The 20296-nt window shown below is 46.5% G+C and overlaps 2 protein-coding genes across 6 annotated transcripts in view; both read right to left on the reverse strand.

Moving 5' to 3' along the window:
• Positions 1 to 4559: 4559 nt before the first annotated feature.
• On the reverse strand, positions 4560 to 13187 carry LOC308485364 (uncharacterized protein). Of its 5 annotated transcripts, none has more exons than XM_081021196.1 (4): positions 12533 to 13175; positions 10857 to 11181; positions 7478 to 7642; positions 4560 to 5219 (listed from the first exon to the last, which is right to left on the reverse strand). In XM_081021196.1, the coding sequence occupies exons 1-4, from the start codon at positions 12686 to 12688 to the stop codon at positions 5017 to 5019; spliced, it is 849 nt and encodes a 282-aa protein (XP_080877322.1). In that variant the 5' UTR covers positions 12689 to 13175; the 3' UTR covers positions 4560 to 5016. The 5 variants fall into 5 exon arrangements, with proteins under 5 accessions (XP_080877322.1, XP_080877325.1, XP_080877323.1 ...); XM_081021199.1 differs by lacking the exon at positions 12533 to 13175 and adding an exon at positions 12166 to 12495; XM_081021197.1 differs by lacking the exon at positions 12533 to 13175 and adding an exon at positions 11974 to 12095.
• Positions 13188 to 15139: 1952 nt separating this feature from the next.
• DDRGK1 (DDRGK domain containing 1) overlaps positions 15140 to 20296 on the reverse strand; it is a 36158-nt gene continuing 31001 nt past the window's right edge. Inside the window, exons 7-9 of the mRNA XM_081021179.1 lie at positions 17854 to 17910; positions 16556 to 16604; positions 15140 to 15359 (exon numbers count right to left, since the gene is read on the reverse strand). Of these exons, the coding sequence (XP_080877305.1) occupies positions 15187 to 15359; positions 16556 to 16604; positions 17854 to 17910 (279 nt within the window). The 3' untranslated portion in view covers positions 15140 to 15186. The remainder of the gene's footprint in view (positions 15360 to 16555; positions 16605 to 17853; positions 17911 to 20296) is intronic.

Here is a 20296-nt window from a genome sequence, read left to right on the forward strand (position 1 = left end):
CACAGAGAATTTGTACAGGATTGTTGCAATTGCATATTAATTTTTCATCCGGTGGTGCTTTCGAGAGGATCTGCTTTATACCGACCTCGCAATCACCGCCACTTTCAAATGAGGAAAGCTCAGATTCTGCGTTCGAAGAGGGAAAGGTTTAAGAGGGTCTTTAGCCAAATGTCTTGCGGCTGGTCCCCTCTTAAGATGGTGTCCGCCCCCCAGCCCAAACATTGGCTAAACCTGTGGCAGTTTGGAGTTGGCTACTGGTCACCGTTTTAATTTCCCCGCAATGCTTTTAATCTACAGCATTAAAGTTGTGAAAGACTCCCAGGAGAATTGCCACCTATTCTCTGTGTCTTTGATTGCCCTTTCGCAGGCAGAAATTCAATGGGTGCCGTTCCTCTTTGCAGACAATGGGTTTCTTGTTGTTTAGTCGTGTCCGACTCTTTGTGACCCCCTGGACCAGAGCACGCCAGGCACTCCTGTCTTCCACTGCCTCCCGCAGTTTGGTCAAATGCATGTTAGTAGCGTTGAGAACACTGTCCAACCATCTCGTCCTCTGTCGTCCCCTTCTTGTGCCCTCAATCTTTCCCAACATCAGGGTCTTTTCCAGAGAGTCTTCTCTTCTCATGAAAGTGGCCAAAGTATTGGAGCCTCAGCTTCACGATCTGTCCTTCCAGTGAGCACTCAGGGCTGATTTCCTTAAGAATGGATACGTTTGATCTTCTTGCAGTCCATGGGACTCTCAAGAGTCTCCTCCAGCTCCATAATTCAAAAGCATCAATTCTTCGGCGATCAGCCTTCTTTATGGTCCAACTCTCACTTCCATACATCACTACTGGGAAAACCATGGCTTTAACTATACAGACCTTTGTTGGCAAGGTGATGTCTCTGCTTTTAGTACATGTCAATGGGTTAGTACATGTCAAACTACTAATTTAAACTCAGCTAATCATATGCAGATCAATGGGTTAAATCTGCATAGAATGAAAACAGATCAGAAGCTGCCTAATACTCAATCAAACCATCCGCTCCTCTAGTCCAGCGCAGTCTAAACTGACAGGCAGGAATCCTAGCATATCACTTAATAGTGTAACATTACAAAATAAGAATACAGGTCTCTGCCCCTAAGAGCTTCCAGTCTAAATGGTGGCAATGGGAAAGATGACAGAGAGGAAATCTGATTATCAAAGTATTATGTCCTTGGAAGATGCAACTATTGATGGCTATTTGCCTTTAAATCTCAGTGGAACCTCTACATTAACAGGAAGCATACCTCTGAATATTACACTCTGCGGACAAATAACAAGAGAGTGCTATTATCCTCATTGGAACACAGGAAACTGTGTCATACCCAACCAGATCATTGGTCCATCTACCTTAGTACTGGTCACACCGAGTGGATTTTAGACAGGCCTCTGTCCCAGTCCTACTTGAGACAGTGAGGCTGTGGCTCCAGAAAGGCAATCCTGGAGGGATCCCTGTCCCACCTTGCCTGTGCGCGGAGGTCTCTGGGCCCTGGAACCCAGACCTTGCCACGCTGTCCCTGGCTTCTTTGCTGAAGGGCCGCCCGGCCAACACTTGCTTGCTCCTCTCGAAGGGGTGACCCCAGCGTGGCCCAACCCCTCTCCATGGGCATCGGGGGCGTGGGGTTCTCCCACCAAGGGCTTTGTCGGCCGGCCGGGCTCCCTTCTGCACTGGCGGGTGGGCAGGCAGCATAGCATGGCCCCGCTTGGCTCCAGGGGCAAGGGCTGGGCTGGAGTGGCTGGCTCTGTGCCCTGTGCCTGCCTAGCGTGTGCCCTGGGCACCAGCAACCCATGCTATGCTGCTGAGCTCCAGTAGAGACATATACAGCGTCGTTCCCCACGCCCCAAGAAATCTCACCATATTGCAACTGCCCCACAGGCATGTCTAAATCTGCTCTTCTTCTTCTTCTTCTTCTTCTTTTTCTTCTTCTTCTTCTTTTGCTAATGGCATTTGTACAGTTGATTGAGAAGACTGAGATTATCCTACATGCAGTAATAATCAGGGGAGTTTGCTTGATTAGCGCGGATGCACAGTGGAACGAACGGGGTGGGTTGAAATAAAAGTTGGGGAACGAGTTACTTATAATCCTGGCACCCAGTTTATGGAGTCTGCATCCGCAGCGACTCTGCTTAGCTCCTGTTATCGTCGGCTGGAGCACTTTTTGGACATCTCTTCTTTCCACTTTCCTCTCTCTTTTTTTCATTGCTCCATTGTTTGGGGGTTGGGGCTCGTTCCCGCTGCGCACAATGACTCTATTCATACAAACCGTTGGCTCGGTGAAATAAATAAATAAATGAAATTAAAAAGGTGAATGATTAACCTCGAACGGAGGCAAAGAGCCCTGGGAACCTGCGGGCAGAAATGGGATCCAGAGCCTGAGGCGTCCAGCGCATGACTTTGTTGGTTGGGAAATTAAGAGGAGAATAGGTAATGAAACTTTCACTAAGCGGCTCGACTCTGGGCAAGCCAACCTGCTCTTTGAATTGCAGCAGCGGAGTTTCGAGTAACCTTGCTGTTGCCCTCCAGAGTTCCTCTGCCATGCTTGTGCACGGTTGCTATAGAGACGTGTCACGCAGAAATCCGAGAGACACTGCTGCCATCCCCTGGGCAAGGCACAGATTGTCCCATTTTTGGACCACGACAGTACAGACCCCCTCCAGACAAGCTGTTTAATCAGGGTTCCTCCCGAGTTGATTGCACAAGGCTTATGAGGGGGGCTAGACAGCGCCCGGCCTTTACAGAGCATTTGTTCTGCTTTGTTTACGGGGCAGTCATACAGCAATGAGCGTCCGTCCTGATTTATTTGCACAAAGCTATTTCGGTGGTTAAGGGACGCGGGTGGCGCTGTGGGTTAAACCACAGAGCCTAGGACTTGCCGATCAGAAGGTCGGCGGTTCAAATCTCCATGACGGGGTGAGCTTCCATTGCTTGGTTCCTGCTCCTGCCAACCTAGCAGTTTGAAAGCACCTCAAAGTGCAAGTAGATAAATAGGTATGGCTCTGGTGGGAAGGTAAATGGCGTTTCTGTGCGCTGCTCTGGTTCGCCAGAAGCGGCTTAGTCATGCTGGCCACATGACCCGGAAGCTGTACGCCGGCTCCCTCGGTCAATAAAGCGAGATGAGCGCCGCAACCCCAGAGTCGGTCACGACTGGACCTAATGGTCAGGGGTCCCTTTACCTTTACCTTTTTATTTCGGTGGTGAGACTGCAGGCCGCTCCTGATATATTTTTTCTACAAAAATATTGCAGTATTATATTTTTACTCCGCCTTTTCCTCCCAAGAACTCAAGGTGGCACTGTTCCCCCCCCTTCCCCATTTTATCCTCACGACAAGCCTGCGAGGTAGGTTAGGCTGAGAAAACATGACTCTCGACTTGATGACTTGCACCAAAAAGACTCAAATTTGTCTATGGCACAAGGAGTTGGCGCATACATCATCCCACCAAATATTATGGCGCATTCTCCAGCTGCAGTTTTCAGTACGTTTATAAAGAGCTGGGAACTGAGGGCTGAATAACAGGACATGTATATAAACTTAAGCATGGCCCAGCACTGTTTCTTAATGAAGGAAAGGCAGATTCGGGAGAGGGGCAGAGAATCAGAAATAAATTTCCCGTCTGCAGCTTCTCTGCCCAAATGGGTGTCTCCCAATGCAGTTCAAATGAAAGCTAAACACAGATTTTTGGACCATGGTGGTGCTAGGGTGGGAGTGGGGGAGGCAAACCAGAGAATCTGTAGACATAGAATGGGTTAAGTTACTCGCCCTGCTTCTTCACTCCAAATTCCTTCTCACCTCCCGAAACTGCTTTTTTAATGGCATCAGGGCTGTATGCCTGATGTATGCTGATGAGATGAATAGCTAGCTGCTTTCACTTCCAGCAGATTTTCCTTGCTCTAAGGCTGCCTTGGGGTGCCTCTCCTCCCCACCCGATGTTGCAAACATCATGCTAACCTGATGTGGACCATGAAACAAGGTGACATTGCAACACAGGGAGAAAGGAAGACTTGGCTCCTGCCCACTTCTGAAATCTTAGGAGATGACGCTGACATCATCTTAAAAGAAAAGAGATGACTCCTACAGTCCTAAGCCGTGCAAATGTATTTTCAGGGCCACTAGCTCTTTAGCAAACAATTCCTCCCCTGTTGTTGCCTCTCCTCCTTTTGATCCTCCTCATCACTGCATAAGAAGTGGTACCCAATGTTATGTACTGAAGTTCTCACCCTGGGCCAGCAGGGGGATACTGTAGATAGTTTTCACTCAGGTCCACATATGCAAATAAGGAATTGAAAGTGACGTTCAGTGATTGGATAGTTACAGAAAGTTGTTACTGTTGCTTTGTAGTGGAGCTCTATATAAGCAGGCTGGCTGAACCCTTCAGTTCAGTTCTGTTCTGGCCTGCGAATAAACAAGAGCTGTCTGAAGAATTGCTGTGTCGTCTGATATGTTCACCCACAACTTAACACCCAAACTTCTGCTGGTTCCTGGAGGCAGGATACATAAACCTGGAACTGGTGGTTTTGGAACAGAACACCAAACAAGACGTTGTTTCTTGCCTAGGTTTATTTGCCAACCTTTATTGAAAAGCAGTGTGATTTGGTTGGTGGTCACAACAATGGGCAGACTTGGATGCAATCTTCTCACCTTCATAAACAACAGCTAGGTACAAGAGCTGGGATTCTCTTGCTCCTCGTCTCCTGCTCTGGCAGGTTTTCTTTAAACCAGAATTCCCCACTACACACAACTCTGGTTGACAGCCATGGCTTAGTATCCTAGCTAGTACACTAACAGCAAACCAGAGTTCCCCTTTTGGAACTTAAAACAAACTGGGACTTTCCACATGAGGGTAGGGTTGAATTCATAGTTTTCACCTTTGTTTCAGGCTTCACAAACCATGGTTTCTGAACCAGGGACTGCTGCATCCAAACCAGACCATTGGCAAGGTGTTTAGACTGTGCAGGGGGTTGTGGGCTTCTCTCCGCCGTTTTCGGCTGCGCTGACGCTATTCTTGTCTGCTGAGCTTCATCGCCAGAAAGCTTAGCGTGCTAGCTAAGCTCGCGAAGGCAAGGGACAGCAGGGTGATATAAAAACTCTCTCCTAGGAAACTGAGCAACTCGGCGTTCATCAGATCATCCCTGTAGATCCGTTCGTTAACCGTCACAAAACACCAGCAACAGATTCCAATGAGGATTACAAGGAAGATGCCTGCAGGGGGAGGGGAAAGAAAGGCCATTAGAAAGGTCTCATTAGAGTCCAATTCTTCCTGTTTGTGTCATGGAGATGGAACAGGCAGGCAGGGCAGCTATGAGCTTATCTGTTGACAGCTGTTGGTTCTGGGAAGCCATGCACAGTGCTTAAATTTTATCTATCTATCTATCTATCTATCTATCTATCTATCTATCTATCTATCTATCTGTTATGTACTGAGTTGAATAGGATCCAAAATGCAGCAGTCTGATTGGTCCTAGAACAATAGGACCCAGATTGCAGCAGTCTGATTGGTCCACAGGAGCCACCCAATCCAGCTCTAGGTGGAAGTGAATCCGCAACCTGATTGGCCTACAGGAGAATCCCGGAATTAGCCAATCACGTGGGGCCCATTATGTAAATAATGTATATAAAGCAGACATTCCGGGGGAACTCCTATTCCTCCTCACCACTATGAGCTGAATAAAGAGCATGAAATCCACTCGCGACTCCGAGTATATTTCACTATCTATCCTGAGCCCTGCAGGAACAAGCCAGTGGCCCATCCTGGGTGATGCACAAGACTATTTAAAACAACACGTAAAATCTAAATGTCAGTTAAAAGCCAATCAACCAATAAAACAGTTCAACAGCAATAAAAAGAAAATAGATTCCACCTAGAGTGTTGCACCCAAATGCCTGCATGAAAATGGGTATATTATTGCCTTCTGTTATGGAGGGGGATTGCCTTATCTCCAGAGGGTGTGAGTTCCACAACCAGGGAACCACCATGGAGAAGGCTCTAGCCCCCATCACTGCAAGAAGCTGCCTTATACAGAGTCAGACCATTGGTCCATTTTTTAATTATTTTTTTAAAGAAGAGTTTGGATCCGATATCCCGCTTTATCACTACCCTAAGGAATCTCAAAGCGGCTAACATTCTCCTTTCCCTTCCTCCCCCACAACAAACACTCTGTGAGGTGAGTGATCAGGGCTGAGAGACTTCAGAGAAGTGTGACTAGCCCAAGGTCACCCAGCAGCTGCATGTGGAGGAGCGGAGACGCGAACCCGGTTCCCCAGATTACGAGACTACCGCTCTTAACCACTACACCACACTGGCTCTCACCATTGGTCCATTTGATGCAGTGTTGTCAACACTGACTGGCAGCAGCTCTCCAGCATTTCCGGTAAGGGTTGTTCCCAGTCCTACCTAGAGATGCCAGGGAAGGAAGCTGGGAGCCACCGTGTGGAAGACAGACCCTTTACAGTGGAGCTACAGCCTTCCCCAAAAGTTCAGCCCAGCTTGGGATTATTGATACCCTGAGCCAGCAAAGTTATTGACATAAATGTGAGGCAGACCCGCTCCATGGCATTTAGGGTGTGAGAAAATTAATGCAGACAAATACAACAGCATTCTTATCCCCATTGCCTATTGGCAATCTATGCTTAGTTGAATTTGTCTGCATTAAATCCCCCACAATCCCCTTCTCGCCGTGGACTCAGCTATACAGCTGCAAATAAAACATTTTAAGTGTGTTCTAAGTACAATATGCAATGGGACACTAGATGGCGATGACAAAACTTATGGAAAACTCACTGTATTTTTAAAAACGCTTTTAAAAAAAGCATTTTCAGAACGGTTTTTTATATGTGTGTAGATTCCACCAGTATGGCATGCAAAGTTTTATTAAACTACTCTCGGTCACACTGTAACCTCACAGGGCCCAATTGGAGAGATATGGGTGGGTCAGGTATAAATTAAATTTAAAATCTACTCTGCCTTCTCTTTGTGGATAAATGTGCAAGGCACACCCAGAAAATTTATACCCATTACTTTTGTTCTCTCACTGACACCTAGATTTTGACTGTGGGCTCTTTGGGAATTTTCTGTGTCTTGTTTCTTATTCACTGGTGCATCTTCCACAACAACCATGAAAACTATCAAGACCTGCAACAACACATTGCTGTGTGGGGTGTTCCTGTCCAGGGTTCAAGCCAGCCATGCCCTCTCCCAGATTTCCCCATTGCATTCCTCCACCTCGGTTTTCCATTCCCCACAACAGTCACTTATTGTTCTGTGAGCCACAGAACACTTCGAGTCGGGACAAAGCACACAAGGGCCGCTCTCTTCTGTGAGCCAGCTATGCATGCAAACTGAAGATTTCCCTTGCTCAATTTTTTTAATACCAATGCAATTATGGGTTGAGTTGAAGCTGTCCCTTATCAGTGTTAAATGCAAAAGAACCGGCAAGTCTACGTAGAAACTGGCAAATTACCTGACAAAATGTGCAGGGAAGTAGCAACGGCTGTTTTATGTTTGCCTAGGATCTCAATCTCCATGAAATCCAGGAGAAAAGCCGCAAAGCCCAAGAACATGCCCACGAAACAAATGCTGATAAACCACGGCACGAAAGCAGTGTTGGGAAAGAAATGAACTTCCGCTGTCGGAATAGAAAGGAGAGGGAAATTCATATGGCAAACTGTAAAGGTAAAGGTACCCCTGACAGTTAGGTCCAGTCGTGGACGACTCTGGGGTTGCACGCTCACCTCGCTCTATAGGCCGAGGGAGCTGGCGTTTGTCCGCAGACAGTTTTTCCAGGTCATGTGGCCAGCATGACTAAGCTGCTTCTGGCGAACCAGAGCAGCGCACGGAAATGCCGTTTACCTTCCCGCTGGAGCGGTACCTATTAATCTACTTTCACTTTGACGTGCTTTCGAACTGCTAGGTTGGCGGGAGCAGGGACCGAACAACAGGAGCTCACCCCGTCGTGGGGATTCAAACCGCCAACCTTCTGATCGGCAAGCCCTAGGCTCTGTAAAGCACAACGCATCTGCTCAAAAAACGGAATCAATTTGTAACCATTTTTTCACCCAAACTGCCAAGGCCTCCCCCCCAAAATCCTGGGAAGTGTAGTTTGGTGAGCTTATTGAGGAACACAGGAAGTTGCCTGATACAGAGTCAGATCATTAGACTACCAAACTGTCCAGGCTGAGAGGCAGTAGCTTTCCAAGGTTTCATTCAGGCCCGACAAAAGCCTTTCCTAACTTTAACTGGAGATGCTGGGGGCGGAACCCACACCCTTCTGCATGCAAATCAGATGCTCTGCTACATGCTACGGCCATCTGTCTGTTAAACTATGGAACTCACTGCTACAGGAGGCAGTGGTGAACACTAAGGTAAAGGTAAAGGGACCCCTGACCATTAGGTCCAGTCGTGGCCGACTCTGGGGTTGCAACGCTCATCTCGCTTTACTGGCCGAGGGAGCCGCGTACAGCTTCCGGGTCATGTGGCCAGCATGACTAAGCCGCTTCTGGCGAACCAGAGCAGCGCACGGAAACACCGTTTACCTTCCCACCGGTGTGGTACCTATTTATCTACTTGCACTTTGATGTGCTGTCGAACTGCTAGGTGGTCAGGAGCAGGGACCGAGCAACGGGAGCTCACCCTGTTGCGGGGATTCGAACCGCTGACCTTCTGATCGGCAAGTCCTAGGCTCTGTGGTTTAACCCACAGCGCCACCCGCGTCCCGAACACCAACCTAGAAGGCTTTAAAAGAGGACTGTGACAAATTCACGGACAAGAGGGCTGTCGATGGCTCCTAGCCAGGATGGCTCTTCTCTGCCTCCACAGTCGAGACAGCGATGCTTTTGAACACTACCGGTTGCTGGAAACTACAGGAAGGGGAAGTGCTCTTGTGCTTAGGTCCTGCTTGCCAGTTTGGCACAGGCATCTGGTTGGCTACATCTTGTGAGAAAAGGATGTTGGATCCACCTAACCCCAAGGCTGTCTGTTCTGACTGGCAGCAGAGCTACTAACCCAGCTTGTGGTACCAATGGCGCTTTTATCTAGAGATGCTCTGGTTTGTTAAACAGGAACCTGATACTTTGGAGCATATTTTCTTTTCTTGTGATTTTGGCATTTATGCCAGAAGAAAATTATTAGAGGCCTTACAACTCAATAGGCAGATTTCTATGCTACCAGCAGTTCAGGACCTGCTTTCGGACAGGAATGATCAAATTACTTTAATAGTGGCTGAATTTTTGAGTGCTGTCCATGTAGAAAGACTGAGCCATTATAAAGAAAATTAGTGGTTCTTAACTGATCGGGGATTTGGTAGTGCTGTATTGTATTATTTACGCAAATTGATCTTCTCTGGAGTCAAAGATATGAGTGGGACAAACCTTGTTATGTTGAGTTCATATTTTGCACCATTTGTATACGGTGTCTGTTTGATAATGTGTGGTTTGCTATGCCTAATAAAGGATCTTGATTAATAATTGTTAAACCTTGCCAGTCTGCCTACCAAGTCCTGAAGCAAGACTTTGGAACTCCCTCCCTAAAGAAGTCAAACTGGCCCCCTCCTTGTTGTTCATTTGCTAGCAGGTGAAGATTTCTTGGTTCAACAGGCTTTTGGGAACGGATTGCTTTTAATGAAAAGGGTGGTGCTGCGCTGTTTTAATTATACCAATGTTTAATTGATTTTCAGTTGTTTTCCCTCTGTGTTTTTAGCTGCTCTTACAGTGGAACCTGTTGGTTTCTATTTCCCTCCCTGAGCAGCAACTGCAGTCACAAGACATTGTTTTGCATTCCACAGTCAGAGTTACTGTTGGATTCCCACGGGAATGGGAGACTGGATGTGACGTACACTGGTTTCCTGTTTTTCACTGTTTCTCTCGGTGTTCTTTGTTCCCGAGAGGAGTTGCTTCTCTGCTCTCACAGAGGCAAGATGCATGTTTGTATTCTCTCAGCATAGAGTGGAAATAAAGTTAAGAATGTGGCACATACTGCTTATCCTTCTGCTGTATGGACTACTCTGCTTGGGCTCAAGATAAGACGAGCCTGTATCAGCTTCAGATGGGCCGAAGTTGGTCAAAATCTCACAGAACCTCGGGTTGCGGACGTAATCCGTGACGGAGGCACGTCCGCAACCTGCAGTGTTCGTAACCTGCAGCTCCACGTCTGCGCACGCGCGTGACGTGATTTACGGCTTCTGGCGAAGTGGTGAAATCCAGAAGTAACCCTTTCCGGTACTTCTGGGTTTCCTGTGGCCCGCAACCTGAAAACGCGTAAACTGAAGTGTCTGTAACCCGAGGTACCACTGTATTTTTATCTGTAAACGGCCTTCACTGTCAGTGGAAAAGACGGGGGAATAATAATAATAATAATAATAACAATTTTCTGAAAATGACTCAGAGAGAGTCCGTGCCTTGGCGTCTGCTCAGCAAACGGCTCAGCCTGTTTTGTGAAAGTAGCAAGTCCAGGGTCTTCAGGGAGTAGAACTTTGTATTCACTATTCACTCAGCGCCGTAACGATAATTTACGACAACCATGGACAAAAATACAAGGCTTCAGCAAAACAAACCGAGCTTTTGCAAAAGCTTTTTGAAAAGCAAGTGATTTAAATATACTTTTAGAGGGGTGGGGTGGGGTTGAACTCCTAATTTTAAAATAGTTTGAACAGCGAACCACAAGAGCAAATGAAAGCAACGTAAACATGCCCACCTACGCCTAGCTGATAACACCAAGGTTTCAGGTTTGATCTCTATATGGGATAGAGGGGGTTGGACTAGATTTGGGGCCCCTTGGTACAGAATCCCCACCCACCCTGAAACGGCGCAGGAGCAGGGGCTGTTTGGGGGAGAAGGCCCTCTTACGAATGTCTGTGCCGTTGGGTTGCTGTGTCTCGTACACTTCCATCACGTCGGGCACCCCGAAATTGTACGTCACCCACCGCTTCGGCTGCCTGGTGTACGGATATTGAACCACGGCCACCCACTTGAGCAGGGAAACGGCCACGCAGAGGCTGGCTAGACTCAGGCACTGCATCAGAGCGGCCAGCAGGCAGTAGATGGTGGACAGAGACAAGCCGTCAAGCTGTTCGTGGATGGAGCGCGCCCGCACGCCTTTCGACGCCAGCAGGACGCTCAGCACCTCTGCAGACTGGATCGATTCTTCCTGCGACTTGCACACGTGGGCCTCCTGCAAAGACAAAGGGTGGGGCCAGTTCCATACATGCCACAGACGCTCGGGTTGAGGTTCCTGCATTGCAGGGGGTTGGACTAGAGGACCTCCAGGGGTCCCTTCCAACTCTGTGGTTCTCTGTGTCCTGCCCACTGTGGCTCTCAATGCACCCAGGAAGCTATTTTTCACCATTGCTGCAGGCCTCCTTCCTGTGGAAAATCTGAGGCTGTTGTTGGCCCCATGTACATACCTTGCAAGGATCCCAGAAAAACATTTCTTCGACGCAAATAGGGATGTCCTATTCCTCCATCATCATCATCATCATCATCATTTTATTATTTAGACCCCGCCCATCTGACTGGGTTGGCCCAGCCACACTGGATGGCCTCCGACATACATAAAACATAATTAAACGTTTTTTAAAAACTTCCCTACACAGGACTGCCTTCAGATGTTTTCTGAAGGTTGCCTAGTTACTGATCTCCTTGGCTCAGGGGGTCGGATAACTCTAGACCCGTGGTTCCCAACGTGGGCCATATTAAGGGGGGGCAATTCGATAACGAGTTATTAACAGTTAATGGCCTTTTAGGCTTCCTCCACGTAAATAGGAGTTCACTATTTGAATAATAAAAATTATATGTCACAGGGGGTGGTGGGTGGCACCAGGATTTGAGAGATGCTTAGGTGGGGCATGGCAAAAAAAACAAAAACAAAAAAACACAGGTTGGGAACCACTGCTCTAGACCCTCCAACATAATAATAATAATAATAATAATAATAATAATAATAATAATAATCAATTATTTGTACCCTGTGGCTTCCAACAGAGATTAAAAATAGGGACATCATAAGGGAAGGTGGGTCATTCCAGGCTCAAAAAATTTACGGCTTCTGTAAATCTGGGATTGTCTCTGGAAAATAGGGATACTTGGGAGGGATATCCCATTTTTTTATCACGAGATAACGGCCGCCATATAGGTTGTGGCTCCTGTGTCTGCGAACCTTGGGGAAGGGCGCCATCTTGTCCTCCGCCTCAGGCCGCAAAATGTCTTGGGAAGGCCCTGCGAGAAGCCCATGCTTCCTAGGGCCTCAATCCGAGGCCCAACCTCTCATTTATGGCCTGGATTCTGGATTATGGCCTCATGGCTTGCTCCAGCCTTCGGAAAAGCCTTCGCTTTGCCACATACACGGACGCCCGAGGCGCAAGTCCTTCGCCTGCGCACAAACTACGCCGGCTCCTCAGGCCTGTTCCTCAGGCCCAGCCCCAACTGTTGCTCCGCAACTGTTATGCGCCCAAGGGAGGTTGCGCTCTCCAGCTCCAACCGCAACCTCCCCACAGTCGCCTTGCGCCCTGCGCATGGCGGCTCACCGTGACTTCGTTCTGTAGCGACATGGCTGCGCGTTCCCCTCCAGTCCCATGTGGCTGTGCGCGGACCAGCGCGCGTGGAAGCGACAGCAGGCCAGAGAACCTCTGCGGCAAAACAATGGAAGGGCAACTGTTCTGTTGCCACAGCTGCCAGCGCATCGGTCATGTCAGCGCCAGAGATGGGGAACCGTAGGCCCGCCACATGGCCGAACTGTGGAACTTGCTCCCTCAAGAAGCAGGGATGGCTTTAAAAGAGGATTGGACAAATTCATGGCAGAGGTCTTTCGATGGCTACTAAGCATGTTGGCTAGTGATGCTTCAGTTGCCACGGGAGGGCAGAGGCCTCTTGTGTTTGAATCCCGATAGCAGGTTTTCCACTGGAGCATTGGGCCGCTGTGAGAAGAGGATGGCGGACTAGATGGGCCATTGGCCTGATCCTGCAAGTTCTCCTTGGGTTCTTATGTTCAGATGTTGTGGGGCTTCAACTCCCATCCATCCATCCACATTGAATCTGCCACCAAGAAGCCACCAAATTATTCAATTTTCAAAAATCAAATGGGTGATTCAACTTGGAACACTTCAGTTCAACTTCTGAGCAAGACGGCACTGAGATTCAAGTAGTCCAACAGGGATTTTAGACAGAAGTGCTTTATTATTATTATTATTATTATTATTATTATTATTATTATTATTATATACATTCAGTGAACCCCAGAAACCAGACCCGGTGAGAAAATGTGCTGTGTATTAAATAGCCAGTGGCACTGCATCTATAATGTTAGACACCTTCGTTGAATTTTGTGTGCAACACTGCTGTTCCTAATAATCTGGCGAGATGTGCTATCTGGGTAGTTTTTCTGCCCTAAAATCGTGAGCCTACTCGAGGGGTTGACAGTGTGGTGCTGTGGGTCCAATGGTATCCTTGTGGTCCTCCTCTGGCACCCACAAAGTCCTCTGCCAACTGTGTAAAAAAGGACCTCCTTTTGTTTCTCTGGAGCCTTCCGTTCAACTTTATTGTTTGCTTGTTTTTAAATAATTTTTTATTAGGTTTTACAATTCCATCGTTATAATAAAATATCAAATCACATACTGAAGAGTCCCCAGATTCCCCCCCCCTTCTCTCAACTTCTTATTCTGGTTTTTAACACATTTCCTTCCCCTGCTTGCTATATTACCCTTTATATCAAATTTTTTATATCCACGGGGGGGGGGGGGGTTGTGTGGTCTCCGAGAAGGCTGATCGATCGCCAAATGATTTATATCTGTGGAATACAGTTCATTTACATTGCAATATTGCAAACAGTCTGCCCAACAATCTATAGTTACAACTCAACAACGTGGAAGACACTGCGTCACTAAATCTCAAAAGAAAGGTTTGGACAACAGCCCAGAGTGGAGCGATTTAACAACTTGGGAGTTGCTGCGTCGTTAAACTTCGAATGATAAACTTGGACAACAGCCTGGATTGGAATGAAGTCAGGAAAAGCTGCTCTGGTAAATAGACAGTTGAAAAAATATATATTTACAAATAAAGCTGTATTCGGTGGATGAAAGGACATATGATTTTTGACATGATTGAGAATCACATAGCCAGGGACAGAGAACTTTAAAGCGTTAAGACCAGAAGGCGGAAAATATGAAAACGATGAGAAGAGGCAGGACTGAAGATTTGGAGATATGCTTCAGAAGTCCAGACTATGGGGAGCCCGGAAAAATAAATAATTACAATTTGGACTACAATTTGGTCTTGTTTTATTTTAGTTTCTTGTTTTTAATTGGATTATGATGTGGATATGTTGATTGGCTGTTTTTATTGGAAAATCAATAAAAATGTTTTTTTTTTTTAAAAAATCTGTATATCCAATAGTATTTTCTTATCCTTTTTACATCAGTTGCAAGTGTTTACTCAACTTTATTGAATGCCCCCTAATTCCAAATATTACATCAAAGCCCTCATCATGCTGTCTGGGAGTTTCCTCTGCTTTTCTGACACTTCTCTCTCCTCCTGAAACATTTTTTTATTTTATTTTTTGGAGTTCTGCAAACCTGCAGGTTTGTTCAGTCCTAACAATACCTCTCTCTTGTGGACAGTGACACTGGTTTGACTATAGAAACAATGGCACTCACGGTGTAAAAAGGAGCAGAGGGAATGATGACACCACTTAACAAACAAAAAAATTATTTGTTATATATGTATTTGTTTACTTTTTTTTTTTACACACTATTTTGGCCTTCCGCCAAGAAATCAGGTGATTTCTTCACCTGAGTCTCCTGTTTTAATCTGATTATTTTATTGCATAGTTTATAAAGAGACCACTTCATTATGTATTTTAATTGTTCTGGTATTTTTTTTTAAAAATGGAGGTGACGACACCCGTCTTCTGATTCTGTACGATACTGAACATGCATAAGAAAGTACATAAAACGACACCGCATTTTAATAATGTTTTACGGTTGGCATTTGGGTTTTGTAAACTGCTTAGAAGCCATCGTGCCATATAAATTATATTATAATATATTTTATATACTACTTTATATAATATACTAAAATATATTAAGTGGCATATAAATGAAATGACAAGGAAAACAAAAATTCGATGGAGACACCCGTTTTATAACCACACTTTATTTCCTCTGAGTGTGTAAAAATTGCCTTTTTATGCAACCCCCTTAGCGATTGCCCTGGCTTCGGGTTCTAGGTTGATGAGAGAATTACTCTGCTGAGCCAGTTCTGTAATAGAGACGCGTCCCCTCCGCCGAATGAAGTCGGCCACGGCCGTCATTTCCTCCGTCGTGATGTAGATGAACTTTCCTCTGTCATCGATTACGCCTAGAGGCAAGGCCAAACCGGAATTAAGCTCCACAGGCTGCACTTTTTACCTTCGTTTTATTGCCTAGCTAGGATTTCTTAATCAGCCCGTCTCCAAAGGTTTGAGTTTGGCTGCACGATATAAATACTTAGGCCTGTAACCTCTAATTGACAAATTGGTTCCATTAGGGGCCTAAATGTGATTTTAAGTGTCCCACTAATTAATGGGGGTGGGTGGGTTTGCTTTTACTCTTCTTGGCAGATTTGCCTACTCTATCACTCTATCATCACCAGCCAAGGGCGAGGCAGGATGTGTTGCCTGGAGCAAGTCGCTTGATGGAGGAGGAAAGAGTTGATGGCCCCCCCTACAAAAAATCAATCAGCCTTTTTTAAAAGCATCTCCTCCACCCCAGTATAGGAATGCGGCAGGCTTCTTGCTCCCTCCCTGTGGACTGCCCTCCCATCAGATGTCAAACAACTATTTGACTTTTAGAAGACATCTGAAGGCAGCCCTGTTCAGGGAAGTTTTTAATGTTTGATGTTTTCTACTATCTCAGTTTTTGGTCAGCCAACAACGGCCAGACGCAAGTCTTCTCAGAAGTAATCCTTGACGTTTAAGTTGTGCTAATTTGGATGTATGGAAGTGAGAGCTGGACCAGAAAGAAGGCTGATCGCCGAAGAATGGATGGTGTTGGAGGAGACTCTTGAGAGTCCCATAGACTGCAAGAAGATCAAACCTCTCCATTCTTAAGGAAATCAGCCCGGAGTGCTCACTGGAAGGACAGATCCTGAAGCTGAGGCTCCAATACTTGGGCCACCTCAGGAGAAGACTACCTGGAAAAGACCCTGATGTTGGGAAAGATGGAGGGCACAAGGAGAAGGGGACGACAGAGGACGAGATGGTTGGACAGTGTTCTCAAAGCTACCAACATGAGTCTGACCAAACTGCGGGAGGAAGTGGAAGACAGGAGTGCCTGGTGTGCTCTGGTCCAGAGGGTCACGAAGAGTTGGACATGACTAAACAACAACAACAATTTGGACCCATCTGCAACTATTTTTACTCCGACGGCTGGCATTTTCAGCACTGGGATGTTACCAAGCTGAAACAGCAGCTGAATATCAAAAATAATCAACCAGAGATGTTCAGGGGCGGCTGCTGCTATATTGCTGCTTCAGTCTAAACAAGGCGATCGGCCCCATAATGTTTTCACTGTTACCTGTGAGCGTTCCATCAGCCATCAGGTCTTGCACTCTGTTAATTGCATCCTGTTGAGGAAAAACAAACCCCGTAAGCAGCAAATATCACATTTCCAGGAGCAGAGGCATGTTTTCAGACAACACCACGACACACCAGCCTTTCCACAAAGGCCTGGCAAGTGTCTGCTTCAGGGGACATTTATCTTACACATCAGCATACATTAAAGGCGAAGAGGGAATGCCTATATATTTATTTATTTCGATCAATAACAAGTTGAGAAGGTAGGAAGAAAGGAAAATACGTAAAACACAGTATGATACATTAAGTTCAATATTAAATACAGAATTTAAAAACAATGCAGAATATAAAAACAGATGGGAGAAGTATAAAACAATGATAATTTAATGATGAGGAGCAACTTAAGGTGTTAGCAATTTTAAAGTTAGGGCAAGATCCTGCGCTGACAAGCTATCGCTGCCGCACAAAAACTAGCTACCTTGGCGATAATCTCGGGAGACTGGTCAACCAAAAGATAATCAATATAAAACACTTCAGATCTGCCTAGTATACTTTGTAAAATTTGATTAGTGAAATGGTGGCGGATATCACAATAGGAAGAACAGGACATGCAATAAAACATGTTCCACATTTTCTATTTTCTCTGTTTGACAGGGGCATAAGCGCCCATTGTATGGCACTGTTGCAACTACCCTCCTGTACTGCAGATGGAAGCACATTAAATTTAGCCTGGGTAAATGGTTTCCTAAATTTTGGAATAGTCAGATGGATCAGATGATCTCCACGAAGAAACGCCCGCTCTGATTCTAAAAGCTGGAAAAATGGAAACTGTGTTTATATAATTTTGCAACTTGGCATCTCAGATGCATTGCTGCATGTTTTTGTTGGCTTTTGCAGAATCCACAGCAAGAGTGAATAATAGAATCATAGAATCATAGAGTTGGAAGAGACCACAAGGGCCATCGAGTCCAACCCCCTGCCAAGCAGGAAACACCATCAGAGCACTCCTGACATATGGTTGTCAAGCCTCTGCTTAAGAGTGGCATTTGGCGAGAATCCTAGTTTTAGGGCTTTCTCATTTACTGTGCCAAATTTTCTCATTATGTCCAGGAACCCTTCTCCTGTGCTATGAGAACACAGGGTAGCGCATTTCCCCAGCGAACGCCGCTGGATGCCAACAGAAAGGATATGCAGTCCTGATAGGACACCATCCCCATGAGGTCGGTGTCAAAACATATGGATTGGATTGGCGGTGTCTCTGTCGCTGATGCACCTGTGGCCTGGCCTGCAAACACGTACCTGTGTCCTTATGCCCAGGTGGGAGGCCAGGTCCTCCAAAAGAACCACTTTGGCACTCTATGAGGAAGAGGCAAAAAACTGAAATTAGCGAGTCAAACAGTACACATTTTGCAGCTTTATTTTAACACAAACTGGACTTTGGTATGTACTATATTATCAGTTGGTGAAAGATTTTGGGAACTTAGTTTGGACAGAAATGATACATATTGCTAAAGAAACTGTTGTTTGCTATCCAAGATGAATGTCGCTGAATATTTTTTGATGATACCAATGTAAAATACATTTGTCAAAATAATTGCTCTTCTGCTTGAACTCGGCAACGTGAGCCGTAATTGCAACTCAATGGAAAACAGCCGAAAATCTTACACTGGGCGCTTGGTAATTATTATCCCTACAGACACTTTTCCAAACGCAAAGTTGGCTAAAAAATAATAACCAATGTGAATAGGTAAAGGTAAAGGTACCCCTGCCCGTACGGGCCAGTTGTGTCGGACTCTGGGGTTGCGTGCTCATCTCGCTCTAGAGGCCGTGAGCCGGCGCCGTCCGAAGACACTTCCGGGTCACGTGGCCAGCGTGACGAAGCTGCAGCTGGCGAGCCAGCACCAGCGCAGCACACGGAAACGCCGTTTACCTTCCTGCTATAAAGCGGTCCCTATTTATCTACTTGCACTTAAGAGTGCTTTTGAACTGCTAGGTGGGCAGGAGCTGGGACCGAACGACGGGAGCTCACCCCGCCGCGGGGATTCGAACCGCCGACCATACGATCGGCAAGTCCTAGGCACTGAGGTTTTACCCACAGCGCCACCCGCGTCCCAACCAATGTGAATAGCAGTCCTTAAAAAAGGAAAGGGAAATGTACAGTGTGTAAACAAATAAACCCATTTCATCGGATAAAGGCCAGCCTTTCCAAGTCCCCAAGTTATGAAGTCAGATGCAGCCGAGCTAGAGAACTGAGCATTATGGACTGAACATACTGAACTGGAACCAGTCCATGAAAACCAGTTCTCAGAGCTTGGAACTGCCAGGGTTCTGCATATCTTCTTCTAAAGGGATTAAGGGGGAAGAATGCCAACTGCGGTCCTGCTCAGCTGGGCACCAGCTTTGCCAGGGCAATGCAGCCAGGATCCTGCCTGCCTGCTCCTGACAGCCCATAGTCACCTGCGCAACAACAGCCGTGGTGGACTGGATGAGGGTGAAGGAAATCAAAACTCTTGGTCAGCCGTGTAAGGCAGGACAGGGAATAAGGATTCAACCCGTGTTGCGTGTGGTTACACTCCTCCTGAGGCTCACAATTAGAACATGCTCCTGGACTCAGCCCTGAGCATGGATACTCAAGTCTCTGCGGTAGCCAGGAGTGAATTGGCAGAGTTAAAACTAGTGTGCCGGCTGAGCCCGTTCCTTGAGATGTCTGATGTCCCAGCACATGCCTTAGTTCCGTCCTGCTTGGATTACTGCAACCTGCTCTACATGGGGCTGCCTTTAATAAAAGGGCTCAGAAACTTCAACTGGCTCATGAAGCTGCAGCCAAATTGTTGACCGGGTTGGTGATAAGGAGCAGGCATGTTAGGAGCTAGCCGGCAGTAAATCACACTGTGCACGTTGGAGTTAACTCTTTATTAGCAAAAAAACCGTGATCTGCACAGGGGTGACAAAGTGTTGGTACTGACCTTTAAAGCCCTAAACGGCCTCAGCCCAGTATACCTGAAGGAGCGTCTCCACCCCCATCGTTCAACTTGGATACTGAGGTCCACCTCTGAGGGCCTTCAGGCGGTTCCCTCACTGGGAGAAGTGAGGTTGCAGGGAACCAGGCAGAGGGCCTTCTCAGTAGTGGCGCCCGCCCTGTGGAATGCTCTCCCATCAGATGTCAAAGAAATAAATAGTTATATGACTTTTAGAAGACGTCTGAAGGCAACCCTGTTTCGGGAAGTTTTTAATGTTTGATGTTTTATTTGTTTTTAATATTCTGTTGGGAGCCACCAGAGTGGCTGGGGAAACCAAGCCAGATGGGCGGGGGTATAAATAATAAAAAATATTACTATTATTATTACAACTGGGTGACATCACCCTGCCAACAAAAGCCCGTATAGTTAAAGCTATGGCTTTCCCAATAGTGATGTATGGAAGTGAGAGCTGGACCATAAAGAAGGCTGATCGCCGAAGAATTGATGCTTTTGAATTCTGGTGCTGGAGGAGACTCTTGAGAGTCCCATGGACTGCAAGAAGATCAAACCTATCCATTCTTAAGGAAATCAGCCCTGAGTGCTCACTGGAAGGACAGATCCTGAAGCTGAGGCTCCAATACTTTGGCCACCTCATGAGAAGAGAAGACTCCCTGGAAAAGACCCTGATGTTGGGAAAGATGGAGAGCACAAGGAGAAGGGGACGACAGAGGAAGAGATGGTTGGACAGTGTTCTCGAAGCTACCAGCACGAGTCTGACCAAA

Source organism: Podarcis pityusensis, assembly GCF_964106645.2.
Source record: "Podarcis pityusensis genome assembly, chromosome: 9".
NCBI classification, from domain to species: Eukaryota; Metazoa; Chordata; class Lepidosauria; order Squamata; family Lacertidae; genus Podarcis; species Podarcis pityusensis.

Bases quoted from the DNA above. Each gene is read 5' to 3' on its own strand.
- LOC308485364 (XM_081021196.1), bottom strand. From the start codon at position 12,688: ATGCGCTGGCAGCTGTGGCAACAGAACAGTTGCCCTTCCATTGTTTTG. The intron at 11,182-12,532 runs GTGAGCCGCCAT...TTGTCTTTGCAG, and splicing joins CGCTACAGAACGAAGTCACG to GAGGCCCACGTGTGCAAGTC. The intron at 7,643-10,856 runs GTAAGAGGGCCT...CTATTCCGACAG, and splicing joins ACCCAACGGCACAGACATTC to CGGAAGTTCATTTCTTTCCC.